The sequence below is a fragment of the Rutilus rutilus genome (genome assembly GCF_951802725.1).
Source record: "Rutilus rutilus genome assembly, chromosome: 1".
In the NCBI taxonomy this organism is placed as follows: domain Eukaryota; kingdom Metazoa; phylum Chordata; class Actinopteri; order Cypriniformes; family Leuciscidae; genus Rutilus; species Rutilus rutilus.
Window position 1 is genome coordinate 32,416,322 of NC_140209.1, and position 26,955 is coordinate 32,443,276.

Genomic DNA, 26,955 nt, shown 5'->3' on the forward strand with positions numbered 1-26,955 from the left:
GGGGGCCTGGAGACTCATCAGAACCAGCAAAACCATGCTGTGTCCGAAATCGCCCCCTATACCCTCATTCACTAAGGGCTGCCGGTTTTCAATAGTTTTTTGTTTGCTGCAATATTCATTTGAAACTTAGCAAACTGGCAGCTTAAACCATGTCAGTGCCATTGTTTTGTCTCAAGATGCACACCAGTAGGCTAAGGCATGTTTATAAAAGCTATTTAAATATTAAATTGAACTAATGCCTAATCCTGGCTTAATCTAAGCCATGTCTGTGAAACCGAACCTTAATCCAAAGTGTGCAGTGCTGGGTTTGAAAATCCTTACTTTACTGCATTATATTGACACCCAGTGGTCATAATGCTGCATTATTCATATGTTGTATCTTTTGTGATGATGGTTTCTTATTAATGTTTGTAGTTCTAAAATGCTACAAATTCCTCCGTCTAGCCAGGCTTGTGAGCAATGTTACCAGAAATCCATATTAGCAGGGAAAAAAAGCATCTGCATTTCCAAAAATCCAGTGGAAATAGTCCATCATCAGGGTGTATTTTAAATGCTCATGTCAGCATTCTATGATTTGGGACACATTAAGCTTATGTCGGAAACTGTTTACGGCAGATCAGAGCCATATAGAGATAATGGCTCTGGGGCAGATGGTATAAGAATTTGAATGCAGGGAAAGTCTATTAGGTGATCCCTCTTTCCAACACAGGGAACTCCTCCACATAAACCGGAAGCTAACGATACTTTGAGGCAAGATAAAAGCCGAGGTTTGCATGCTTACACTTTATATCCGGGGTTTTTTTTTTTTTCACAGTTGCATATAATGGAATTGTTTTTTCGGTGACTGACCTTAGGTTTTTTTGGGGGGGCTTTTTTTTTCTTGCATTGCTAACAAAAAAAAACTCTTAAAATATGTCAAAATCTCTATCGTTTCGTTTGCAACTAAGCTCCATAATGGAGATAACGACTAAAACGGCAATAGAAGAAATATGCAAAATTGTAGACAGCGATTTTGCGTTTTTACGACAAGAACTGTCTCGGGTCATGAGTGAAAACACAGTACTTAAAGACGAAATGTTCTGTCTTGGGAGCGAAAGGCAAAGCGAAAGCACGCGCATCACAAAGGGAGCGCGCCCTGGCTCCAAAACATATCGTTCCATTTGTGTTCAAACAGAAGATGGTAAATATAACCTCTGCTTAAAACAGTTGTTTTCATGTGCACTAATATGATTGTAATGCATATTTTACTCCTGATAGGACCAGAGCCCTCCATCAAAGGGATATTTGGAAAGGAGTGGTGTTCCAGTTTGTGGGATCGGAGGAAGGAGTCCAGAGAAGATGATGCGATCGATGTCGACCTGTACCCCGTTTCGCATAAGGTTCGTTTAATTTAGGTTCCCAAAAATGAAACTTGTTTCAAAAGCCAACAGTTACGAGGCTGACATGCTCTTAAACTTTGTAAAGAAAAGGAAGTTGTAAAATAAAGTTGCAAATGCAAGAGAAATTATAGTCAGACTGTTTTAAAGCTGTTTATCTGTCACTTTCAAAGGGTGCATTACACATGACACTGGTATAATACACAGTGTAATCAAAACGTTACTTTAACCATTTCTATGGTCTCGTGAACTTGACATGGTACAATAGAGATTGAGCTAAATCCTATTGCACCATCTGCCCAATTAGAGTTTTGTTCAGACATTTTTCATAGTTGATATAGTGCAATGAATATAGAAATTACAATTAAATTTGTAAATACTGTAGTATTTTATTTTTTTATGGACCCATGAACTTGATTTCAATAGCTTTGTTTTGCACATTTTCAAGGTTGTGCTAATGACACTGGCGTCTTGTATGCATTGCAATGCTCTATCAAAATGCTAATTCTGAATGATTTAAACTATATTGTGAAAATCCCAGTACACACCCTTGAAAATCAAATGACAGAGAAACACAGACTTGGGCAATTTTTGGGGTAAACCTTATTTCTTTAAAATATAAACATATTTCTACAATCCTGCGTAAATAAAATGGAAAAACAAAATGTTGGTTTGCATGATCTGCTTATTTTGACAGCAAGAAGAAAAAGACCCCTCCAAACTGGTCTTAATCAAAGAGGAGAGTTTTGAAGTGGACGCCTATCCCAGTTGTACAGGTAATGTTCTAGATATTTAGCAGATCTTTAATTAGGGGCCGTTTATATGACATTTTTTTTCAACAAAAAACTGAAAACTTTTAATGCGTTTTGCACGTTCATTTACACGACAACAGCGTTTTTTGGGGCCTGAAAACGCAAACTTTTGAAAACGGGATTCAAAGTGCAAGTTTTTGAAAACGATATCGTTATCGTCTCCGTGTAAACATGCATATGTTCAGCCGAGTGTTTCTTTTAGTGCTGTCAGTTGATTTTAAAAAATATATAAAAAACGAATTAATCGCACATTTTTCTGTAATTAATCGTGATGAATCACATAGTATAGTATTTAATATATATATATATATATATTGTTATAATTTCCAAATTAATGTAGAAACAATATAAAGACAGTACATTTAAAATATTTGATCTAACAGGTAGGAAATGTACAGAAATTGAATAAGGTTATCAAGCTCTTCACTGCATAAATTATTTAATATAGATGAATCCTTATTAAAGCTACAAAAGTTAGTCAGTGAGTGATTTTCTTTTTCTTTTGTTCTTTGATTTACATTAACAGACATCATAGCAGCAGGTTTATTAGACTGCTGTCACTTTAAGACATGACGAGCATCTGACACACATCAGTAGTCTTCACAAATCTTTACTGTCATTAATACTTTATTTAACTCTTTTAAGACTCTGCTTACGAGGATACTCGACAAAGCGGGTATTTTGGCATACTTTTGTGTGTTTTTGTCCGTTCAAGCGCGAAAGATAACTCAATGTGGCTAGCGCTGTCTGAAGTGGCTGTCACGCAGACAGGAGATTCACAGACGTGCACCAGTACAGATTTAAGTTCTTTTTTTACATCTTATAGCGCTTGAAGGGTTTAATAGCAGTTGAGTGAATGATCGCATGATCAAATACTGTAGCATAGCCAAAGGATGAAGAGAAAAAACAGATGCAGCATTACATATTTTTAATGCGTTAAAGGTATAGCGGAGGATTTTCTTTTTCCGGGTGGATCATCAAGACTATTGGTCCTCCTAAGTGTCAATCATTCTGGTGATATGTTTACATAAGGCCGTCGTACGTGCTCGTGCACACGATTCGCACGATGGCGTCCGCTCATACACAGGTTGGGCTTTCCACTGATGCCTCAGTCGCGAAGTTTCTACTTGACAGGTAAAGTTTGGCATGCTATTTGGAGAAATCCATTTAAAATCACTGCTAGTAAAAGTTAATGATTAGCTCGTGCATGCTCTCTCGTGCACACGTTTAATAGGCGTTCCCTCTAGGGAGCAGTAACGTTAAAGTGTTGCGCATCAGCGCATGTGCATTTTTTCAAAAAGTGGAGAGGGCGGTTCTTTTCTAAAATTCGGGAAAATCCTCCGCTATACCTTTAAACAAAAACAAAAAAAAAGAGTTAATTTTGACAGCACTAGTTTCTTTACAAAGTGACATCGCCAACTACTGGCCTGGCGGCATAATACAGTGTTTTTGGTCGTTTTCGAGGATCCGTGTGATGAATGCAAAAGAAAAAGATTTCTGTTTTTTGTACATAGTTGTCGTGTAAACATATCCTCAGTCAGGTGTCATTATTTTGGTTTATGTTTCACAGAATGATTTGATTTTAACTATTTTCAATACTCCCAACAGGGAAAACACCCCATGTTTCAAGAGGACAGCTGCCATCTTCTACATATGAGCCCTCAGCAGCCTCCAAAAATTTCAATGACCACTTTTTGTCTGGTGAATTTTCTGGGATATCGGAAATACAAAACACGTCCTCTGATTCGACAGACAAACACACTACAAGAACTGCCATTGATGACACCGTCGACCAATTGATCGCACCAATAGACGATCCATTGGATTTTGATGGTCACTGTGTCCTCGACAGGTTTTCAGTAGAGCACAATGACCAGTTTCCCTCCGAGTCCAGGGAGGACGGAGAAGCACAGGAAATATGTGCGGATGCTGCAACCACTACAGAACATTGCGAAAAGAGATTTAAGGTACAGAAACCGCCAAACAACTTAAGTTGCTTTGACGGCGGTAGGGTGTTTGTTCGCCAAAATGCTACCAGAAACCGTCTCAGAAAACATCGGTTTTCAAAGCTGAAACAAAATGAAAAGTTTTGCTGTGAGGTCTGCGGGAGATGCTTTCATTCAAACACCAATCTCATGGTTCACTATGTAGTTCACACAGGGGAAAGGCCCTATAAGTGCAGTTTTTGTGGAAAAGGGTTCTCCCAGAAGGGAAATTTACAAACCCATGAACGCATCCACAGAGGAGAAAGACCTTTTAGTTGCGTCACCTGCGGAAGGAGTTTCACCCAGAAAGTCTGCCTAAGTAATCACGAACGCATCCACAGAGGTGAAAGACCTTTTACTTGTATAACCTGCGGAAAGGGTTTCACACAGAAAGTCACCCTACAACAACACCTCTCTGTCCATGACCAAACAGCTAAACCAGTACGGAAGAACCCAAGGAAAAGTTACCGTGGTATAAAATATAGCTTTATGTAGCGCTCTTTTCCTCAATTTGAGATTGCAGTAGCTGTGTGAAAATTTTGGGAAGAATATGAACTCTGGAAGTGTGAGGTTGCAGCAACTTAACAAGAATGTCTGTATTAACTTTAGGTTGTAGCAGAAATGTATAGTCAGGTATGGCTGTGTATTACTCTGTGGTAACGTTGTTGTGTTACTGCCAGACAAAAGTCTTCTTTTAAGTCTCTCATGCTTACCAAGGCTGCATTTATTTTATATTAATGATAATGATATTCAACAACATGGCTGTTTTTACTGTATTATTGATCAAATAAATGCAGCCTTGGTGAGAAAAGAGACTAAAACATTAAAAAAATCTGTATTATTCCAAACGTTTGACCGGTTGTGTATAGCCCAGATCAAAGATGACCAGAGGTAAATGCATCCCTGTTTAGGACTTTAGGCTTCTTTAAAATATTATCATAATGTATGTCAGTTTAGGGCCTTTAGTGAATAGAAACCAGTAACAGTACTTGATCTTTACTGATTGGAAACTGTGTGTTGTCAGTAGTATGTATAATGTGCAATGCTTATACAAGTTTGAGTTGATTGTTCAAGGTCAGATGTCTGCTAGATTGCACGTGTAATCAAACAACCATTACTATGTGTATTTTCATCAATGCTGGAGTACGAATAAAAAAAGTATTTTGCATGATTTCACTCGGTTTAAGTCAAGTTTATTTGTTTCTTTTTTTAAATTAATACACACATCTAGATGCTTCAGTATAACACGATTCCAAACAATGTTAAAGGACCTACATTTCCGTGGCCAAACATTGGACATACTTCCAATTTGTTAATGTTTCATATGGCAGATACAGATATAATTCCGTTTAGTCTACCCAAAGCACTGGTGTGTATTGAATCCCTGTTTGTACGCGTAGCTTTTACCACACTCCGAGCAGCTATACGGCTTTTCTCCAGTGTGGCTTCGGAGGTGAACGTTTAGAGAACTCTTTTGAGCGAAGCTCTTTCCACACTCCATGCACGCGTATGGCCTCTCGCCAGAATGAGTGCGCTGGTGTATTCTGAGGTACGTTTTTTGAGCGAATCTTTTACCACAAACCGTACAGACAAAAGGTTTTTCTCCGGAGTGTGTTCGCATGTGTGCTTTCAGGTAGGTTAACTTATTGAAGTTTCTTCGACAGAATACACACTCAAACCTTTTCTCTTCTGAAATATTTGTGTGGTTGTGTGTACTGTGGAAATTTTGCTCTGTTGTACAGTCTCCTTGTGTCGAAATTGTTCCTTCGAGAGCTTGTTCTTCGGCTTGTGGCTGTTGCACGTTCAAATGGACTTGCTCATCTGAAGGTACCGTGTATGTGATAAAATCCTCTGAGCTCTGAGCAACACATCTCTCATCACTGGTCATTGCTGGACCTGCAATTCGATAAACGACACATTAACATCTGAACATAATAAGAGTTAATAGCAGCTGTTCTCAAGTTCTTTCTCCACAAACCTCTCAAACGGCTCCTTTCATCTTCAGGTTTACTTTTCCTAGAGCAATCGTCAAATGTCTCCTCCTTGATCATGATCATATCTGGTTCTTCATCCAGCAAATTTACTGGCTAAAAGATGGAAATTAACAAGAGAACTAGTAAAGTGTATTCTGACATTGCATCATGCACATCAAAGGCAGTACGTGAGACCAACCTCTTCTGTGATGGTTGAGGAGTCCAGGTGTGTGTCGTCCTCTTGCTCACCATCATTTGACTCCTGGTGTCTCCAGAGGTTCATGCACCATTCCTTACCGAAGACATTGTCAACTCCGGGGCGACGTCCAGACTCTGTAGGAAATGCATTGTTTTTGGTCAAGTCACATGTGTAAACAGCCTCTGACAACCAAAGCAAGAAATCCACTGGTGTAATAAAATGAATTTTATTGACCTCGTATATATGATTCAGTATCAACTCTTCTGAATGGCACTACTCAATGACTACACTAAATAAATAAAGAGTTAAAGACTTGAGGAGGGTTTTTAGGGTAATTGTAGGGTTAATATGGCCGATATTCATATTAATAATGGACAATATAAAAACAACCTGGAATTGTTGTGTCTTCTAAGCTGAAACAAATAGTATTAATAAGAAGAACAATTCAGCCTAGTAATGAAAAAAAAATTTCAGCGAATCCGTTGAGTGAATAATTCCCTGACTCGTTCGTAGTCATAACAGACAAAGTAGGTCATTTGTCGGCATCTACTGGTGTAACAATGTACCCAGAAGGAAGAGTGAGAATTAATCATTTTGGTGAATGGAGTCAAAAGATTCTGCTCACTGAAATCGGAGAATTGACTAAAGACCCCGATATACTCACGGCGAAGTTCTTTTTCATTCTTCACTTAGGGGGGTAAATCGAAGTTCGAAATACATGAGCAGCGGTATACTGCTAGTGAACATCCGACGTCGCCCACACTGCTGAGAGCGGCGATTAGAAGAATATTTAAATGTGTGCTGCAATTTTCCTCTCAATAATAAAATAAACGCACAACAAAATAGAGAAAACAGAAAGTGTTTTAATAAAGTATATCTGGTCATAGCAATGTGGATTTGTTTGCACGAGCTCTGCAATTCGGCACATTAGTAAAGTCATGTCACTTTTACTTGTATATCTCTTTATACAATAGATTGCTTCAAATCAAGCAGCTTTATCGTATTAAACATGAAAGACAGTGTCAGTGTCTCGTTTCATCAGAAGTACAACTTCATTTTCTACTATAAAGCAGCTCTCCAGTGTGATCATGTTTATACTCGCAGACGTCTGACCTCGACGGACTGAACAGAAGTGAACCGGCAAAGATTTCCGCATGAAAAAAGGCGGAGCTTCCCTGCACACCTACCTATTACGTAATCGCCATGAACCAATGGTATCACTGTAGCAAACTTTTCCTGAAAGTTTGCTTTGGCAAGCTGTTTTGAACTCCCAAAACGAACTCCAAAAAAACTTTGTTTCGGGATGTTTTTGTTGAAATTATGTCACATCAGTTTATTCTTCGATTTTACTGTAAGAATATCGGGGCCTTTAGGGTACATTTACACAACAACGATGTACTAAAAATGGAAAGGTTTTTCCTTTTGCGTTTTTCGCGTACAGACGACAACGTTGACAAAATGATCCCTGTTCACACGGATCTGTGAAAACTACTGAAAAACGCTGTATTATTCATGCCAGGTCAGTAGTTGGCGATGCCACTTTGTAAAGAAAAACTTTACGTTTTTGTTGTTTTGAAAACGATAACAGGAACGTTTACACAACACCGATTTCAACTAAAAACTGAAAACTTTTTATGCGTTTTGGCCGTTCATTTACACTACAAGGCCGTTTTGGGGGCCTGAAAACACAAACTTTTGAAAACGGGTTTCAAAGGGCAAGTTCTTTAAAACAATACTGTTATGGTCTCTGGGTAAACTACAAAAATGTGACTGTGAAACGGTGACGTCATGCGCATGCGTATCACGTGTTCAGTCTATCGGCGCATATTATTTCTTTACAAAGTGACACGAATAATACAGCGTTTTTAATCCTTCTCGTGGATCCGTGTGATCGGGGATCGTTTTGACAACGCTGTAGTCTGTACGCGAAAAACGCAAAGGAAAAACAATCCTGTTTTTAGTACATTGTTGTCGTGTAAATGTACCCTAAGGTTAATCTATTGTTCAAGGGCACTATCACGATATAGGGAACGCCCACTGCAGGCTTTGAACCTAAAGCCTAGAAATCAGATGTATTATACTCATGTTTGAGATGCAAAATCACAGAGTCATGTATGAGTAAATCACCTCGAAGTCCCGGATGGCTGAATGGAGCTTCTGTTCCCTTCATCTTTCCAGCGGTTTTCCGAGCAGACTGAAGTTCGCTCTCCAGAAAAAGACATTTCTTTTTCAGAGATTCATTTTCGTTTGTACATCGTGAAATCTCTAATCGCAGCAACAAAGAATTTTCCTCGAAAAGTTTGCCTATTTCAACAACAGCTGTTTTCGCCAACATTTCCATTATGGATGTTATCTGCGTCTGCAAATCGGCAGTATTCATGATTTCCATCGTTTACTGGACCATTTATCAGTGATGTTTATTATAAACACCCGTCCTTCGATCTGACAGCCACCGCTATAGCCTTTATGTAGAGGTCCTTTAATTTCTCAGCAAGCAATGGCCCTGTATGATTCAATATATTTCTGAGGATAGAATTATAGCATATCTAGCATCTTGCAGAACAGGGTCACGTGGTGAATTACCGTAAACCACCGTGTAGAGAGCGCGCACGAACTGTATAACCTTTTGATTGGCAGCCTCCAAAACGGGTTTGCCAGTAGTACCTTGGCAACTGTTGCTATTGAATCCGTGTCCGGTTAGATTGTTCTAAATATGGTAAAATTTTGTTGCAGGCACACTCTGAAGAAAACATAAGCATTCACCCTTGATCCCACTTGAATTATTAATGGTAGCCAGGGAGTTGCTATAGGTGGATGCTGGGATGTGAATGGTAGCCAGGGCGTTGCTGGGGTGATCTTATTGGTTGCTTCCTGGTCCACGTCAAAGGAGCCCACCCAACTCATTTATATTCTGGTTCCTAGATTTGATCTCAGTCAGTCACTTCTTTGAGGTAGGTCTATCTATCCCCAATTTCTGCTCTGGAAGGCAAATATTAAGCCCATAGCTTTTACCACATTTTATGGTTTATGGTACATGTTTCACATTACTAGGAATACAGGATTGAAATAAAGCACTGTTTTACTGGGTCCATGTGCAGAACATCTTCCATAGGTTTATTTTTTCTCGTTTTCCATAGTTTTATTTACAAAACAGTCTCAGTAAATTTAATTGCACTTTCAAAGGTACATTGTTAAGACTTTTCAGTTGTTACCAGTAAGTTACTGTAATTAATTACAGTAATTACTGTTACAGTTTCAATTACATATTTACAGTAAACAATACACAATAGAGCCAATGCTGTAATCTACTATTGTATAAAGTAAGAAAAGTAGTAACAACATTATAGTATCACAGCAATTATATTATTCCCTAGAAAAACACATCAGTGGATACAAGTTTTATTGTTGCATGAAAGACTTAAATGAACGTAATAAAATATTTATAATACAAACATTCCAGCAACATTGAAATAGAATCGTACAAGTAACGAAGTAAAAAAGAAGTTAGAGTTTAAATTATCACACAACTAATGGTGGTAGTTGTAGTCAGTGTAGAGCCAGGATGAAGACAATGCTGAAACAGATTAAATTGATCTCAGTGTTAAAAAAACAACAACTCATAACCCTCATATAAAAAAAAATGTTCTTGATCAAACTGCTCACACTTACTTAATTTGTCTTTTTCCACTCAAATTCTGAAAGCCTCTGCATAAATGTAGCCACACGGGTATTAAAGCTTTGGGGTTTCCTTTGGACAGCTGAACCTGTCCTTCGGCTTGTACCTGATTTTGAGGTACATTTAGTCCCCTCCGGATTAATCCTTACGAAGAACCTGAAGAAAAGCAGATGCATTTTTAGAAAAAACATCAATTTCACAAGGGCTACAACCATGTCATTCACTGAAACACTGTTTATAGGGTTTTAACGAAAGAAGTTTGTTATCTTACAGAAGTTGCAGGATACCCAAAACAGGGACCTTGTTTATCTAAAGCCCTATTCGGACCGGACTAGTTTTTTCAGGGGGAAGTTAGAAAAATGAGTGTTTCACAGATATACTTAGCGATTTTAAAGTCAACAGTCCTCTGGGAAATATCTAATCCCATGCGAATGCAAATGCGAATGTCTGTGATTGCCGATATTGTATTATACTAACGCTTCTCTGTGTGTGTTTTTGACCAACCTGAGCTAGGTTTGTGCACCAATCTTACTTATGCTTTCATTTAATTTCAACATGGATGGTCATGGATGGTCCCCGAAGAAAAAAATAATCTAATAATAAAATTAATAAATAGAGCCAAATCAGGGAAATTGCAAAGACTGCCAATGTTAATATCAGTGTCAGGTAAGATACTTGTCTAGATTTCTCTGCTCACTTATGTGGGTTTATTATAAAGAGCCACTTCTATAAACTTATATGAAGTTTATTTAAATAAAGTTTTAATAATAAATCAAAGTTATACCAATAAGTAATTCATTAAAAACATATATTTTATGCATGTAAGCGCAGCAGATGACCTTTTGTGACACTCATGTCTAGAAAACACACTCCCACCTCTGTAATAAATACAGAGGTGTTAGTGCCAGCCGAATCGGTACATGAAATCACAGACGCCGAGTGAAAGAATTATAACTCAAACTATGCTTGGAAAACTAGTCCCGTCCGAATAGGGCTTAATCCTATTAAATTAGTATATTACCATGCACTGCAAGTCAGTTTATCTTAGTGTTGCCAGTGTCACAGTATAATAAAGTGTCTGGTGAATGATGTATAATTTATTAACACAAACCAATAAGCTTAGTAGTTAGCCATCATGAAACTGCATTCGCAACCCATTTTACTTCCATAATTGGACGCATTTCTGATCTAAAAGAAACATAAGTACAATACCAAAAGAAAACTTGTACAAATGTCCTCAAAACTCACCTCTGAATGAGCTCTAGGGTGGCACTGGCTGACTCCTGGTACTCGATATTAAAAACGTAGAAGCACCCAAAGAACACTGACAATGCCGCAGCAAAGTCCAGCTGGTTGTCTATAGAATGTGTTACTCTGCCCTCAATACTGATAAACCACTTGGACGAAGTCAGCAATGTATCACCTGAAAAATAAAGAATCAGTGTAAACATATCTATATCCAAGTACAAACTAATGAGATTAGCGTAGCGATGTTTTACCGAGCATGATGAGCCGAGGCGTTGCCGGTAAGCTCATTTCATTTTCGATGGACATCTTGGTAGCAGTTTCCTTGAAAACAAAACAAAAATGAGAACATCTTAACACTCAGCTTTTGTCAAAACCCCTTCAAAACTTTAGTTGAACTATTAACACTTCATAGTTACTGACATCTGCTAAGATGAACACAGAGTTGTCCTTTTCCTTAAAGTATTTCATCATTAACAGGATGGCTGATATGGCAGTCCTGTTACTGTTTGCTGCATTGGGGTCGTCGTCGATCTCACTGAGGATACTCTGGACTTCTTCATTCCACTTCAGCCTCTGACTAGTGAAGTAGTTCAATATTCTGTTGGCTTTAACAACAAGGGTTTCGCTAAAGCGGCTTCTGATGTCAATCCCAGTCAGGGTTTTGAAGTGCCTGCAGAGGCCTCTTTCGGTGAACAGGAATGGCCAATTCGCTTCTATCTCACTGATGGTAGGAGGGGGGCACGAGTTGATCATGTGGCGCTGGTAAACATAAGTCTGCTGCATTAAGTCATCTACGTTGGGCAACTCTGAAGCCCTTGGGCCTGCAGACTGAAAAATCTCTGCCGCAACCTTCCTCTTCATTTCAAGAGAATCTGAAGTCTCTCCTTCTGGGACGGAGGTAGGCTGCCAATTAATGCATCCGTAACTGTCCACTTTACATCTGACTTTTTTCCCAGAGTAGCTGTCCTGTTGTCCAGCTCTCTTCGCTGTTGGCCTTCTAGGTCGACGAATCCGGTGTTCCAAAACGTCTCTATTCACATGTTCTACCCTAGTTTTTAGTTGTCTTTGTAGGCAACTGAAGCCATTTCCTAGTTGTTCTCCTTCCTCAGAAATGTCTCCAAATGTCAGGGGGTATGTAGTCACGATGCTTCGTGCCACTTCTCCACAGGCGGCTAAGTTAGGGTTTGGACAGTGGACTTGCATGGCTGCCACAACAATCCTAACAAATTCCCTTCTTGGTCCAGGTCGAGCCCTCTCTCCAGTGGACGTTGCATGAACGAGAGCTGCTGACATGCGGTCCCAAGGAACCTGGAAACTTCTGACCCAGTTGGACTTAATAGGATAGTGAGGAATGAAGGGGTTGTTCATGGGTTGTTCAAGAAGGGACTCGTTTGAAGATAATGGAGTGAGTGTCATCTCGTTAGGTGTTCCATCCACTTGTCCATTGGATTCTTGGTAAAAAAAATCATGGAAAGAGATACAGAGAAATTGAAATAGATTGAAGAGCCAACAAAGTACCTTCTTCAGAGGCCTCTCAACAATCATTTATCAGTAAAACTTTGCTATAATGTGCTGGGTCTCATTCACCAACAGTTGTGTGGATTATTCATATTTATACCACAGGATAACTTTTCAGGAATAAATTCAGCATAATTCACAAAATGTGAATTTGTTCTTAATTTTGTTCCAACATGAATGAACTTGGAGTATTCTAAATGAGCAACCGTGTGCCCAAGGTTAATAATTACCATAAAACACACCCAAACCATCTTCCTTGTAAAGGCTCTCCACACATCCTTTCCTTTACAGCCTTTTGTCCGTCTCAGCGAACATATAATGCTCTCTAAAGAAATACTAACACCTGAGAGCACACGCAATAATACCCTTGAGCAATGCCAAGTGTGCCATCCTCAAAACCAGTTCAAACACAAACACTTCTTATACAGACCCAGATTACAGACCTATGCATATCTGTGTTTTTATGCCTTTTCTTATTTCATCTGAACACATTTATAGCCCCAGCCAGAGTATGTGATTTTTTTTTAGCGTACAAGCAAAATTTTGTTGTTGTTCCTAATTTTTTTGTAAATTTAGAATACATTTGAGTGAACAACTTACTGATGAATCATAATTTGTTTATGAAAATGTTTGCACGCAAACTTGATGCACAAATTTGTGAACACAGTTAGTCGATGAGATCCATTGTTTTGAAATCCGAATAAATTTGCATAGTCTATAATATCATGAAATGCAAGTTATTTAGGCTAATTCTATACAAGCTTTCAAGAGAATACAGATGTGGCCTTTTGAAAACATGTGAAAAAGAAACAGGTCCTGTCCAGATTCAATGCAATATCATGCAATGTTAGAAGAGACCATATCAACAGAGGGCAGTCATGTTAGAGGACAGAAGCACTGCGTCCGAAAACGAATACTATAGTATGCGAAAAACAGTACGTCAAAAGAGTAGTATGTCCAAATACATAGTATTTGGTCCCCAGATGACCTACTACTACCGAAGAGATTTTGAGGTGCCACGGAAGGAGATTTACAAATGGAAGTGCCGTGGCGGATGCTAACAACATGACTAACACGTGACAACATGGTGGATGTAGTACATCCGTATTATATAGAGTGTACATTTCAATGGTCGCGGAGAAGTACCGAATCAACCAGTATGCGATTTCGGACGCAGCGCATGTCTCAGTCGGTGTTGGGAAATATATTGTAAAATAAAAATATCCAATTATAGAATTTCTAATTCAATCACAGTTTTTTCCAGGCACAAAAACAATTAGGGGTTTTGAATGAATAAACAATTAAAATAAGCATGACGGTTTAAAACTTAAACAGGTAAAATTACACCAAATACAACAAAAACACCAACTTTGTATTTTAGTTAGTTACTCCTCAACATTGACAAATCCGTTATTTAAACACATGGGATACCACATTTTTCCCAAAACGGCACTGTCAGTTAATACTTTAGAATTATTTCATTGGCTGTATTACAACAATAAATGTGGCAATAGCAAAATCAGAAAATTGGGGAAAATATGTATACATTTGCAGTTATGTTTTATTTTTTCACTGCTCCAACCCAAAAAATGATTTTCATTTCCTGAATAGAAGTCATTTACTGAACATTAACAAAAGATTCAAATTCATCAGATTTGACAATTAAACTATTATGTTTTCCAAATTTGGTGATATGAATTGTAACAACCACTAATACAACAGACTACGTATATAAATATAGATATAAAAGACTGGATGACGCGCAATTTTCTTTTATTAAATCCAGACAAGACAGAGGTAATACTTATCGGTTCAAAAAAACGCCCACAAAACCTCTTACAATACAACTTTAACATCGTAGGATGTCCTGTTACTTTATCCTCTACAGTAAAAGACCTGGGTGTTATACTCGACTGTAACCTGTCTTTTGAAAATCATATTTCATATGTTACAAAAACAGCCTTTTTCCACCTTAGAAACATTGCTAAGCTACGTAATATGCTATCAGTTTCTGATGCAGAAAAGTTAGTTCATGCATTCATGACCTTGAGACTAGATTACTGTAATGCTTTATTAGCTGGTTGTCCTGCATCCTCAATAAACAAGCTACAGTCAGTCCAAAATGCAGCCGCTAGAGTTCTTACTAGATCAAGAAAATATGATCATATAACACCGATTTTATCATCACTACATTGGTTACCTATAAAGTTCCGTATTAATTACAAGGTATTGCTACTGACTTATAAAGCCCTAAACGGCTTAGCTCCAGTCTATTTAATGGATCTTCTATCGCCCTATAATCCATCGCGCTCTTTAAGATCACTAAATTCGAGGCTTTTGGTCATACCTAGGATATCCAGATCCACCAAAGGAGGGAGAGCATTTTTAGCCTGACTACGTCAGACTTCCTACTTCCGCTAATTTCATTTCGCTCCTGTAGTCAGTCTGAGATAGCAGCCTATCTTTCAGTTTTCCACCGGCCTGAAAACAGCCGGGCCAATCAACGAACAGAGGGCGGGCTGAGAGCCGTGACGTAGACGCTGATTGTACCGTGGATGCGTAGATTTACTTCACATAATCTGCAAAAGTCCTTCACAGCCATGTTCACTCCGGTATTTCGCTCAATGGTTTAGTTTTCGCATCATACATGCATTTACAGTGGAAGTTAGATGCGGCTGAGCATGCGCATAACACACGCCATAATCAAACGTTATGTGATTGGCTTACGGGTAACCAATGATTTTAAACTTCAGACAAGCGCCCCCCGCGAGAGAGAAAACACTTCTCTATTATGCTATTCCAGACTCTGTCTACGAAGCAAAGTGAAGTAGCAGAGTCTGGTATTACCAGGCTAGAGCATTTTCACATTTAGCTCCAAAACTCTGGAATAGTCTTCCTGATAGTGTTCGTTGCTCAGACTCGCTCTCCCAGTTTAAATCTAGATTAAAGACGCATCTTTTCGGCCAGGCATTTATATAATATTTTTAATCTTACAGTTCAAATTACAATCCGGCCTCTAGTTCATAAACGCCAGAGGAGAACTGGCCCCCGACTGAGCCTGGGTTCTCCCATGGTTTTTTTTTCTCCATTAGGTCACCTGATGGAGTTTTAGGACACCATTAGGTCACTTGATGGAGTTTTTCGGTTCCTTGCCACTGTTGCCTTTGGCTTGCTCAGTTGGGAATATTTTATTTTATTTTATCAATCAATAAATTCCACTTGAAACAAACCTTGTTGTATTATTTTAATTTAATACTGTGAAGCTGCTTTGATACAATCTGTATTGTGAAAAGCGCTATACAAATATACTTGACTTGACTACGTTTACAGTGTTAACAGTGAATTTACAAAAACAAAAAAACTAAAATATTATAGTAATAATATTCTCACAATGTAAACATCAAACAAAATATACAGAAACTCGATGATGAACTACTTTATACTCTCTACTACACAACTCCAGGGAACATAACCCACTTTAGTTTTAGTCCAGAATTCTACATATTTCAAGACATGGTTCCTCGTTTGCAAATCAATGGACATTTTTAGAGGCGAAATGGTGGAAACAAAGGCATCCCTAGTGGGGGTAAAAGTTGGACTGAGTACAGGGGGCACAGAGCTATTGCACACATTTCCCCGCAAATGACGTCACTTTGTTGGCCAATCGGCAGTTAGCATCACACTGGTTCCCTTGACAAAAACCCAATAGGATTTTCCCATGGGCTTTTGGATTATCACAAAAAAAGCTCTGTGATCAACAAAAGTTTATGATACTTGCACATTTTATTCATCAAGGTAATTTTCACAGATAAACACAGCTTTTATGAATTTTGAAGCCTAAATGCAGTCGCCAGAAGTAAAAAGCTAAAGGTAGGTAGGCTATAAACGGACTACAGATTAAGCATCACTTTTGACTAAGGGGGCCCAATGAAATGGCTGAAATAAGGTCTGTGGTGAACACAAGCTCTAGACACTTTCACGTTTTACTCTACGACATAAAATACATCAGTATTTACTTGTGATTTATTTAAGCTGTTGCGTGTCTCGAAAAAGTCGGCTGCTAACAAGTGGCTAAATGCCTACAGAGGCTGTCAGGGAGATTAAACATCACGCCGAACAGGTAAACTCAGTCCGCTTTTACAGAATCGTTATGCTTATAATTGTGCTCTTATAAACTATTCTAACTAAAACTTTCAGAGAAAATGTTTTTAGATAAAAACTGAAAGAGTTGTCAGAAGTTTAGTGGTGGTGACGTTGAAGTCGAGCGATCGTGGTGTAGTCCGTTTATAGCCTACCTTTAGCTTTTTACTTCTGGCGACTGCATTTAGGCTTCAAAATTCATAAAAAAAAAAAAAAAATCATTATCTTGATGAATAAAACGTGCAAGTTTCATAAACTTTTGTTGATCACAGAGCTTGTTTTTTGTGATAATCCAAAAGCCCATGGGAAAATCCTATTGGGTTTTTGTCAAGGGAACCAGTGTGATGCGAACCGCCGATTGGCCAACAAAGTGACGTCATACCTGCACCACTATATTACACCAAAACTGTAGGACATAAGGACATACAGTAAGACCACAAATTTAATACTATATATAATTTGTTTTATTATTATTTATAGCTTTGTAGACATGACAGCAGGTTAACGTCATCAGTTTGCTAAGTATTAGCAAGTTTACTAACCTAGTGAATTCTGCAGATATTTCTGTAGCCTACTAAGTTTGAGGTACAGAGCAAAGGCTTTAAAAAAGGGGGAAAGTGAGTCGTTTAGTACGGAGAAGTTCATTAAGCCGATCCCTTATCATCTTCCAGTCGCGGGGTGTAGGGTTGGGGAATTTCCGGCGAACTATTTCTGATATTGCTTTCCGCAGGTTGTTGGGTAGCGCATTTTTTCCCCTGGAGCCGTCATAGTTGACAGCACCTGACCAGCCCCTGTAAACTTCATGTGGTACTAGGGTCTTAAACAGAAGCACAGCAAAGCGTTCTGGCCTCGGTCTCCTGTCCTTTCCAGCTGATTCTAGGTACAGTTTTTCCTCCTTTTTCATGGAAACTGGATTTAAACACACATCAGGTAGAATCACCCCCTGATGAATAGACCGAAAAACATGATGCTCGGAACTTGAAGTGTTTGGAGTTTCTGTCAGTTTCAAATCAAATGGAAACATCACTGAAGAACATTGGGGTGAAATGGGTGAAACCGTTGACGTTGAAAACATAGATGTTTGATCAGATGTCGAAATCTTGGCTAGTGAGCTGTGAGTTTGGTCTGTCTGTGATGGTAAATCTGCTGAAGCAGCGTGATCAGGACTGGATTTAATTTTCTTGAACGATTGCCGATTGAAAGCGCAGGCCATTGAAGGTGAGGAGTCTGCAGACATGACACCTGAAAAAACATACAGCTTATATTGTTCTAAATACAGACAACCAAATGAATGGCCATAAAATGCACTTAAATTCCCATGCCATGGCTATTACCAAGGTAGTTTTAAAAAAACTATTCTTGTTGTATCACTTTACATAAATGCTAAAAGTATAAGTGATCCCATCAAATGAGTCTATTCTGACCACATGTATCAGATTTCAAGGGGAGAGAATCTAACTTTGTGAGTGCATTCAATCACACCAAAACGCACCCCAAATACAGTATATGTCAATGTCAATGTAGGCACAAATGTGACATTTCAAGCAGAATTAAGTTATTTGGTAAAACTTTATTTTGAACTGTATTTGGGGTGTATTTTAGTATCTGTATTAAGACACGTCGGATGTGCTTTACATTTCAAACCAGCAAAGTTTTTAAACTCTTGTTTGAGTGCGTTGGTTGATAAGGTGTTCTTTTGTTGCTACCAAGAACACATATAATATAATGCATAATACCTGCTTCCACCTAGTATTAAGATGTGTTTTCAGTGATCCGATCCGATCACAATTGGTCAGCTCAGCCGAGACACATTACCACAAAGACCCTCCCCTTACATGTCGCCACACTCTTCATCACTTTCGCCAGAGCGCCAAGTGTGGAGCACAAATAAGATTGAATGAAAAAAGCCATTACGCTTCTTACAAACTAACTTAGATCCCGTTTATACCTGTATTTAGTCAGTGTTGTCCGCTAGAGTCCATGAAAACACATCATAATACCAGGTGTAAACAGGGCCACAAATGCAATGTTGTTTTGGGCCACATCGACACCTATATTTAGCACTGACCACTTATGATCGATAACCCAAGGCTCATCTTATGGCGCTTTTCCACTGCATGGTACGGCTCGCTTCGGCTCGCTTTAAATGGTACCTGGTCTGTTGAGGTTCCAAGCGTACCGTACCGATACTAAAATGTGACGTGAAAACACTGCAGATCACTGATTGGTTAGACAGAATCGTCACTACCAGCGTCATTGTATTTGCGACACGAGACACTAAACCTGCTAGATTTAAATAGCCAGTAGACAACAGCCAACGCTGTAGCACCTGTTTTTAAAGTACTTGCTTGAAAAAAGAAGATAGGCTCCATTGTTCCTGTGTTGTGCGTTTGAAATGTGGCGCGTTTACGATGATGTCATGGCAGTAGAGGCGGCGCAACTATAATGATCAGTCCCACCCACTTTGAAGCTGTACTAACTGCAGTGGAAAAGCAACCGAGCTAAAGCGAACCGTGCCGTACCGAGTCGAGTCGTACCACGCAGTGGAAAAGCGAAGCGAGCCGAACCGTTCCGCGCCCAGTCGAACCGTACCGAGCCGTACCATGCAGTGGAAAAGCGCCATTAATGCCAGGTGTAAATGGGGGAGATTTGGCAATTTGAGCATTCAAACAGCATAAACAGTCCTTTGACGAAATTGCATTCCCCATTATCACATCCGAGACAATTACACACCCACCCCAATTCTGTGACAAAGACATAAGAGATGCACCCCCAAGAAATACCTGCAACCCCACTTTAAACCCATTAGCTGAATTTGAAGGTAGGTTGGATGACCAAATGTGCCTGTAAGCTTTTCTCAAAAAAAAAAAAAATCGATTTGGACAGGTCTTGTTGTGAAGAACCCTGGGGTGGGAAAGTGTGTTTTCAAAGGCCACATCTGTAGGTCAACAGTCCCTTTCTCAAATGATTACCGTTAAGCTGTGATGTCATGTCACTCATCAGAAATTAAGATTGAACACTGCTGTGTTTTCCTTATCCACCTGGATGAGAAGTGCTTTAGATTGCCGTCCAATTTGAGTGACAGGCGTAAGAGGGGATGATCACACAGAACGTGTTTTTGCTCACAATAGTTACTATATTACTGCAGTTACTATAGTACGCAATATAGTCACTCAAGTGCGAGGCGCAACACAACTATCAGACGTCCATCTACCACACATTTATATTGGCTCACACATAGCAGCATTTCATTTACTGGTATCAAACTGATTTACTGGCAAAGTTACAGTTACAGAACTGATTTACCAGTATTTTTTAAAAGATCCTGTCCACACATGATTTCTAAACGGTAATTAACGGATAATTTACAAGTAAAAACTGTGTGGAAGGAGCTATTGTCAGTCTCTCAATTCAGTGCGCACACTGGTTGGTTCTGAGAGACTCTTTCATGCAAAAGTGGCAATAGTGACACTGTGCAAACACCCAAATCCAGTCCTGGTGGGCCAATGCTCTTCAGAGTTTAGCTCAAACCCTGATCAAACTACCTGTGATTGTCTAGTGATCCTAAAGACCTTGATTAGCTTGCACAGGTGTGTTTGATAAGGGTTGGCGCTAAACTCTCCAGGGCAAGATATGAGGAACCCTGCCCTAATCCTTTAAAGTGGGCAAGAAAATTAAAAAGCAAGACACGACAACACCACACAGAGGTGTTATGAGGACAACAGGTTTTTAAGTTTGTTTCTTACCTCTTTGTTTGAATGTTTTGACTAGTTTTCGACATTGTATTGGCTCCAGAAGGTCCTGAAGATCTGACACCTCTACTAAGGAAAGGTCCTCGGACTTCTCCACACCCACCACAAATGACAGATGATTGACCACATTATGAACTTTGTTACTGTCCAACTCTGGGAGAATTCTTTTGATTTCCTCTTGAATTGTGCCTGTAGGGGGTTAAAAAGAGCATTGCATCTATAAGTACTTAGCTTAAACCAAAAAAGCGGCACTGGAACCCACAGATAGAACTACAGCCGAGTGTCAACTAGCATGCGTGTAAATGTCTATTTAACTGTCTATTTCTGCAGATCTATTCGTCTATTCGTCATTTATAAAGGGAAACCGACGCTGCAGATACACAAACAATAAACAAAGCAGCGTGTGCTAACCGTTTTGAATTTCAATCCTGCTGAATCTGATCACTTTCTTTATTCCAGTGCGCTCCTGTTATTAAAATATTCGCCCAGGAACACTCAGGTAAGATGACATAAAATTCCTTCTATCCGTACCGTTTCGACTTCTTTGCTCGCTGTTTTGCTATTATTCTCATGCACTGACTCATTCACTAAGCTGGACAGCCAATCAGAGTTCTCTCTCTCACCGACGGCCAGACGGCGCTTCAACATGCTGAATCGGCCCAAGAAACCCAGACGCCATCCAACTAGAGCCAGTCGGGCTTTAGAAATCAGGAATGGTGAGAAAACATTGTGCTTGATACGTTTTTCCATCTTTAAACCAAACTTGGGTCTTCAGTCAACAAAGTTTAAATCCATCTGGCTAGTGCACTTCCCAGAATGTTTACGCGTTAGGTCAGTATGCGGAGAGCAGGCGTCTTTTGTGGCTGTTCGAACACATTCGACCACATGAGCGTTTACACTGCAAAAGCAATCTGGAAGTGGTCAAAAGTGGACAAGCTCAAAACGTTTTAGACCCCGTTTACATCTGCATTTAGTGTCGTCCACTTGTAATCGACCAAAACGCATCTTAATACCAGTTGTAAACAGGGTTTCAGTGTTATCTTTCCAAATATATAGCCACAACTTTTGCAGTCTACAAAAGTAGGGTTTCATGATGGTACAGTCATTTACTATCTATTAACCCTTTACATGGTAATAAATCATTTAAAACATAGGCCTGGTTTCACAAACAGGGCTTAGATTAAGCCAGGATTAGGATATTTAAGTAGCTTTTATAAACATACCTTAGAAAAAAACATTACTGGTGTGCATCATGAGACAAAACAATGGCACTGACGTATCTGAATACAAATCAGTGCAAGTTTCTTTCAGTTAAAACCGCTCAATAATGCATTTTAGTCAGGGACTAGGCTTAAGCCATGTCTGTGAAACTGGGGGACAAGAGTTTACAATGTATGTGTATGAGGTCAGCTGTGATGTAATAACTCTTGCACATCAGAAGAGGTGATGACCAAATAACTACACAAGACAAAAAGTTCTCTCACGGCATACCTTTCACACTTTGATTATCTTGGTCTTCCTCAATTCTTTCTGAAGAGCAATCTTCAAATGCCTCCTCTTTGATCATAATCATGTCAGGCTCCTCTTCCAGCAAATTTACTGGCTAAAGGGTTGAAAATAAAAAAAGGGAACTTGCTGACATTTGTTTTGATCTCCATATACTTAATCATACAGCAGCATGAGAGAGACCAACCTCTCCTATGATGACCGCAGGCTCCAGGTGTGTGTCGTCGTCCTCCTGCTCCCCAAGCTTTGACTCCTCGTGTCTCCAGAGGTTCATGCACCATTCCTTACCGAAGACATTGTCAATGGCAGGGCGATGTCCAGTGTCTGTTGAACATGTGGACATTCATTATTAGGCGGGTATATAGACAGGGGCACAACGTGGATGTTTGAACCTCCAGTCTTTAGGTTATCAACATCAGTATATCTACAGATATATGACTCAGAAAAAGTAAACATCTTAAATATTACCTGTAAGTCCCGGTGCTTTTGTCCCGTTCATCTTTCCAGCGGTTTTCCGAGCAGATTGAAGTTCACTCTCCAGAAAATGACATTTCTTTTTCAGAGATTCATTTTCGCTTGTAAATCGCGAGATCTCTAGTCGCAGGAAAGTCGAATTTTCCTCGAAAAGTTTGCTTAATTCCACAACAGCTGTTTTCGCCAACGTTTCCATTATGGATGTTAACTGTTTTTGGTATTCAGTGGTATTCATGATGTCCATTGTTTACGGGGAACTTTAATAAATACTCGTCCTTCGACCCGATAGCTCAATGAATGTTTTACTACAGATGTTTAGTTATACCTCAATCAAACAATGGCGGTATGTTACCTTTACTATTTATGAAGATAGAAACAAAGCATAGCGTTTGGCAGTAAAGGATCATGGGATGAATTACCGTAAACCACCGTGTAGAGGCGCCTGTCCTATAGTCCATAGGAATGCAGTTGTCTCTTTTTACTTCAGGAGGTTTGGCAAACAAACCACTTTTTAAAGGCATGAAATGGATATATTTTCCCAGTGAAAAGGCTTGTCAAACTTAGGGCCATTAAATTCGGCCACACTTTAGATTAGGGTCCAAATCTCACTATTAACTACGACTTTTGCCTTAATAAACTCCTACTTACGGCTTATTATTGGTTTGTAAGGTAGTTGTTAGGTTTAGGTATTGGGTTGGATTAAGGGATGTAGAATATGATCATGCAGAATAAGGCATTAATATGTGCTTTATAAATACTAATAAACAGCCAATAACCTAGTAAAATGCATACTAATAAGCAACTAAACTTAAGTGTTACTTTAAATTATCATAAAGCTTAAAAAAATCTAACATTTTTGTTATTGTGCACAAGTTTGGGGGTGAAATTAGAATTGAATTAAAAAAGAAAAGTTAGAGGACACAACAATTAATTAGACCATTTTTGTCTGTGAATGAGAAATTTTCATTATAAATAAATAACATATTTCATTACAAAAATAACATCTTGATCACAGCGCATTAACTAACAGATGGAACTTTTGATCTTAAAAATGTATTAGTAAATGTTAATTATGAACTTAATTATTACTAAGATTAATATACGCTGTAGACGTATTCATTGTTAGTTCATGTTAACTAGTGTAAATAAAACTAATATTAACAAATTATAAACCTTACAGTGTTAATGAAAAGTTTAATGTGAAATTGATAGTGAAAGGCATTTTCTAGTTGAAACGCATGATTTTTTTGTGTGTGTGTGTGTGTGATTTGGTACTTAATGCATCAATTGAAAAATACTCAAACAGTTGATCATCTTATTTTCACTTGTTTGTGAAATTACTACCACATTTATTTAAAGAAAGACATTTTATTCAGGAAAATTTTTGAAAATACTTAAGGGACTGCAAAAGAAAAAAAAGGCATAGGTTATTAAGTTATCAAAGTTAGTTATCAAAAAGTTACAGCAATAAATCCAAAGTTCTTGTTCTCCAAAAGTAGAATTGGACACAAGAAAACATTTCACAATGTTCACAAACAAACAACCTTTACTATCAGCATTTTCATCCACTTTTAAATATTTTTTTTTCAATAGTATCATGTTTATCCTTCTGTTCAACAAACATATAATACAATGACCTAAGCTGTGTTTCCCAAAAGCATCGTATGGTCTCTACGATCAACTTAGCCAACAAAACGCAAGCCCCAGACAGTAGTTTCATACTAAAACTAAGTGCACATAATACTCAGTAACTATTCATTTCTATTCTAACTAACACATCGGTGTGATTTAAGAGCAGTTTTGTACGCGTATCTTTTGCCACATTCTAAACAGCTGAATGGCTTTTCTCCAGTGTGGCTTCGGAGGTGAACGTTCAGAGAAGATTTTTGAGAAAAACTCTTTCCACACTCCACGCACGTGAACGGCCTCTCGCCAGAATGAGTGCGCTCGTGAGTTGTGAGATATATTTTTTGAGCAAACCTTCGACCGCAAACTGTACAGACATAAGGTTTTTCTCCGGAGTGTGTCCGCATGTGTTTTTTCATATGGCTTAAAAATGCAAAGCTTCTCCCACAGAACACACAATTAAATTTCTTCTTTTGTGTAAAAATCTGGTTGAAATTCCGGTGATTTGGAAAAAATTCAACATCAGCACTCAGATCTGGCCCTGTTGTACAGTCTCCATGTGTCGAAATTGTTCCTTCAAGAGCTTGTTCTTCGGCTTGTGGCTGTTGCACGTTCAAATGGACTTGCTCATCTGAAGGTACCGTGTATGTGATAAAATCCTCTGAGCTCTGAGCAACACATCTCTCATCACTGGTCATTGCTGGACCTGCAATTCGATAAACGACACATTAACATCTGAACATGATAAGAGTTAATAGCAGCTGTTCTCAAGTTCTTTCTCCACAAACCTCTCAAACGGCTCCTTTGGTCTGCCTCAGGTTTATTTTTCCCAGAGCAGTCATCAATCTTCAGCGTCTCTTCTTTTATCAAAATTACATCTGGTTCTTCATCCAGCAAATTTACTGGCTAAAGGGTTGGAAATAAAAGAGGGAGCTAGTAAGCTGTGTTATGATCGTTTTTAAGAGAACTCCATATTCAGCAGTACGTGAGACCAACCTCTTCTGTGATGGTTGAGGAGTCCAAGTGTGTGTTGTCCTCTTGCTCACCAACATTTGACTCCTGGTGTCTCCAGAGGTTCATGCACCATTCCTTACCGAAGACATTGTCAATTGTGGGACGATGTCCAGTGTCTGTTGAACATGTAGGCGTTTAAAAAAGTACAATTACATTTAAAAAAGGTAGCCACTGAGAAATCTTATTTACCCACCACAGGCCAAATTAATCTGATTATAGTCTTAAAATATAACAATATTTCAACCCAGTCACAATCATTTTGAAACAGATCAACCCAAAGAACTTTTGCACCATTTCTGGAGATCAGATCCTAAACAAATGGCCATCAACTGTAGAATGGGAGCAGTGGGGGACCATCTGAGATCTATTTCAGACAATTGTCTGTCTGAAGTTCATCAACATACAGATAGCAGCCGTTACAACAGGAGAAACTTCATTTACATTAGGGGTAGTACTGTATATTTTAACTGTTTGAGTTTAGAAAGTTCTGAGTTAATTCTTACTCCTTTGAACCCAAGGTGCGTCACGTACTTTGTCTTCTTCATCGAGATCTTCCAACATCCTCGTAATTTTCTCTTATAATACTTTATTTTACAACATGTATGGTGGCAAATCTATTCCAAATGTTTTGGGATTGAATGTCAGGGGGGAATTGACTAATAAATGCCTCATAAGCAAATATCACATTAATCCAAATCCTAAGAAACAACTTAATGATTAAAAGAAAATAAAGTTGTATTCTAAAAAAGATCTTCTTTTGTGTTAAACAGAAGACATTTTTTTTATGCAGGTTTATAACGGGTGGGTAAATTATTTTTTTCATTTTTGGGTGAACTATCCCTTTAACTAAAACAAAGGCCTTATTTTCAAGTTTGTGCATTACAGAATTAACAGAGCCAATCTATCAAACCATGTTCACTAAGCTGTAAATTATACCGATTGTAACTCATGGGAACCGAACCCTTTTCCAGAGAATGACCAAGTACAACTTAAATGGACATGAAAGTCAGCAAACAACATTTCTCAAGGGCACAGCGATCATCTTTTGTGGAGCATGAACTTACGGCTTTCAGTTTACCATCTCAGATATTAAATTCAGCTTCTTATCTCCTGGAACATCATAATTCGCATTTAATTGCGACAAAATTCAGAGTATCAGTCTATTTTTAACACGCGTTTTATAAATCACCTCGAAGTCCCGGATGGCTGAATGGAGCTTCTGTCCCGTTCATCTTTCCAGCGGTTTTCCGAGCAGACTGAAGTTCACTCTCCAAAAAATGACATTTCTTTTTCAGAGATTCGTTTTCGTTTGTACATCGTGAAATCTCTAAACGCAGCAGCAACGAATTGTCCTCAAAAAGTTTGCTTATTTCAACAACAGCGGTTCTCGCCATAATTTCCATTATCGATGTTAACTGCGTCTGAAAATCGGTGGTATTCATGATGTCCATTGTTTGCTGGAACCTTTAACGTTACAAGAAAATTCTTAATACAGCCGTTTCTTCATCTAAAACACACTGTCGCTATATCCTCCACTGTCTTTTTGTAGAAACACACCATAAATAGCGTGTGACCGAAAAGGATTATGGGATAAATTACCGTAAACCTACGTGTAGAAAAGCTTGTTTTCATAATAACATTGATTCGTTGTATACA

The 26,955-nt window shown here is 38.7% G+C and overlaps 4 protein-coding genes across 4 annotated transcripts; 1 reads left to right on the forward strand and 3 right to left on the reverse strand.

Annotated features, from left to right (window-relative positions):
* Positions 1-621: 621 nt before the first annotated feature.
* Positions 622-5,344, forward strand: LOC311293079 (uncharacterized protein). Its single transcript, XM_084413086.1, has 4 exons — positions 622-1,180; positions 1,258-1,379; positions 2,074-2,152; positions 3,797-5,344. The coding sequence occupies exons 1-4, from the start codon at positions 913-915 to the stop codon at positions 4,666-4,668; spliced, it is 1,341 nt and encodes a 446-aa protein (XP_084269212.1). The 5' UTR covers positions 622-912; the 3' UTR covers positions 4,669-5,344.
* A 7-nt stretch (positions 5,345-5,351) lies between these two features.
* On the reverse strand, positions 5,352-8,921 carry LOC311293173 (uncharacterized protein). Its single transcript, XM_084413253.1, has 4 exons — positions 8,473-8,921; positions 6,346-6,479; positions 6,152-6,260; positions 5,352-6,069 (listed from the first exon to the last, which is right to left on the reverse strand). The coding sequence occupies exons 1-4, from the start codon at positions 8,732-8,734 to the stop codon at positions 5,528-5,530; spliced, it is 1,047 nt and encodes a 348-aa protein (XP_084269379.1). The 5' UTR covers positions 8,735-8,921; the 3' UTR covers positions 5,352-5,527.
* Positions 8,922-9,426: 505 nt separating this feature from the next.
* On the reverse strand, positions 9,427-23,091 carry LOC311293050 (uncharacterized protein). The gene is made up of 9 exons (XM_084413049.1): positions 22,654-23,091; positions 22,373-22,509; positions 22,171-22,282; positions 20,674-20,868; positions 11,690-12,720; positions 11,521-11,590; positions 11,270-11,444; positions 10,015-10,177; positions 9,427-9,919 (listed from the first exon to the last, which is right to left on the reverse strand). Exons 1-8 carry the CDS (start codon positions 22,901-22,903, stop codon positions 10,015-10,017), a joined length of 2,133 nt encoding a protein of 710 aa, XP_084269175.1. The 5' UTR covers positions 22,904-23,091; the 3' UTR covers positions 9,427-9,919.
* An 878-nt stretch (positions 23,092-23,969) lies between these two features.
* LOC311293108 (uncharacterized protein) lies at positions 23,970-26,892 on the reverse strand. The gene is made up of 4 exons (XM_084413145.1): positions 26,489-26,892; positions 25,282-25,415; positions 25,074-25,191; positions 23,970-24,991 (listed from the first exon to the last, which is right to left on the reverse strand). Exons 1-4 carry the CDS (start codon positions 26,748-26,750, stop codon positions 24,426-24,428), a joined length of 1,080 nt encoding a protein of 359 aa, XP_084269271.1. The 5' UTR covers positions 26,751-26,892; the 3' UTR covers positions 23,970-24,425.
* Positions 26,893-26,955: the final 63 nt, after the last annotated feature.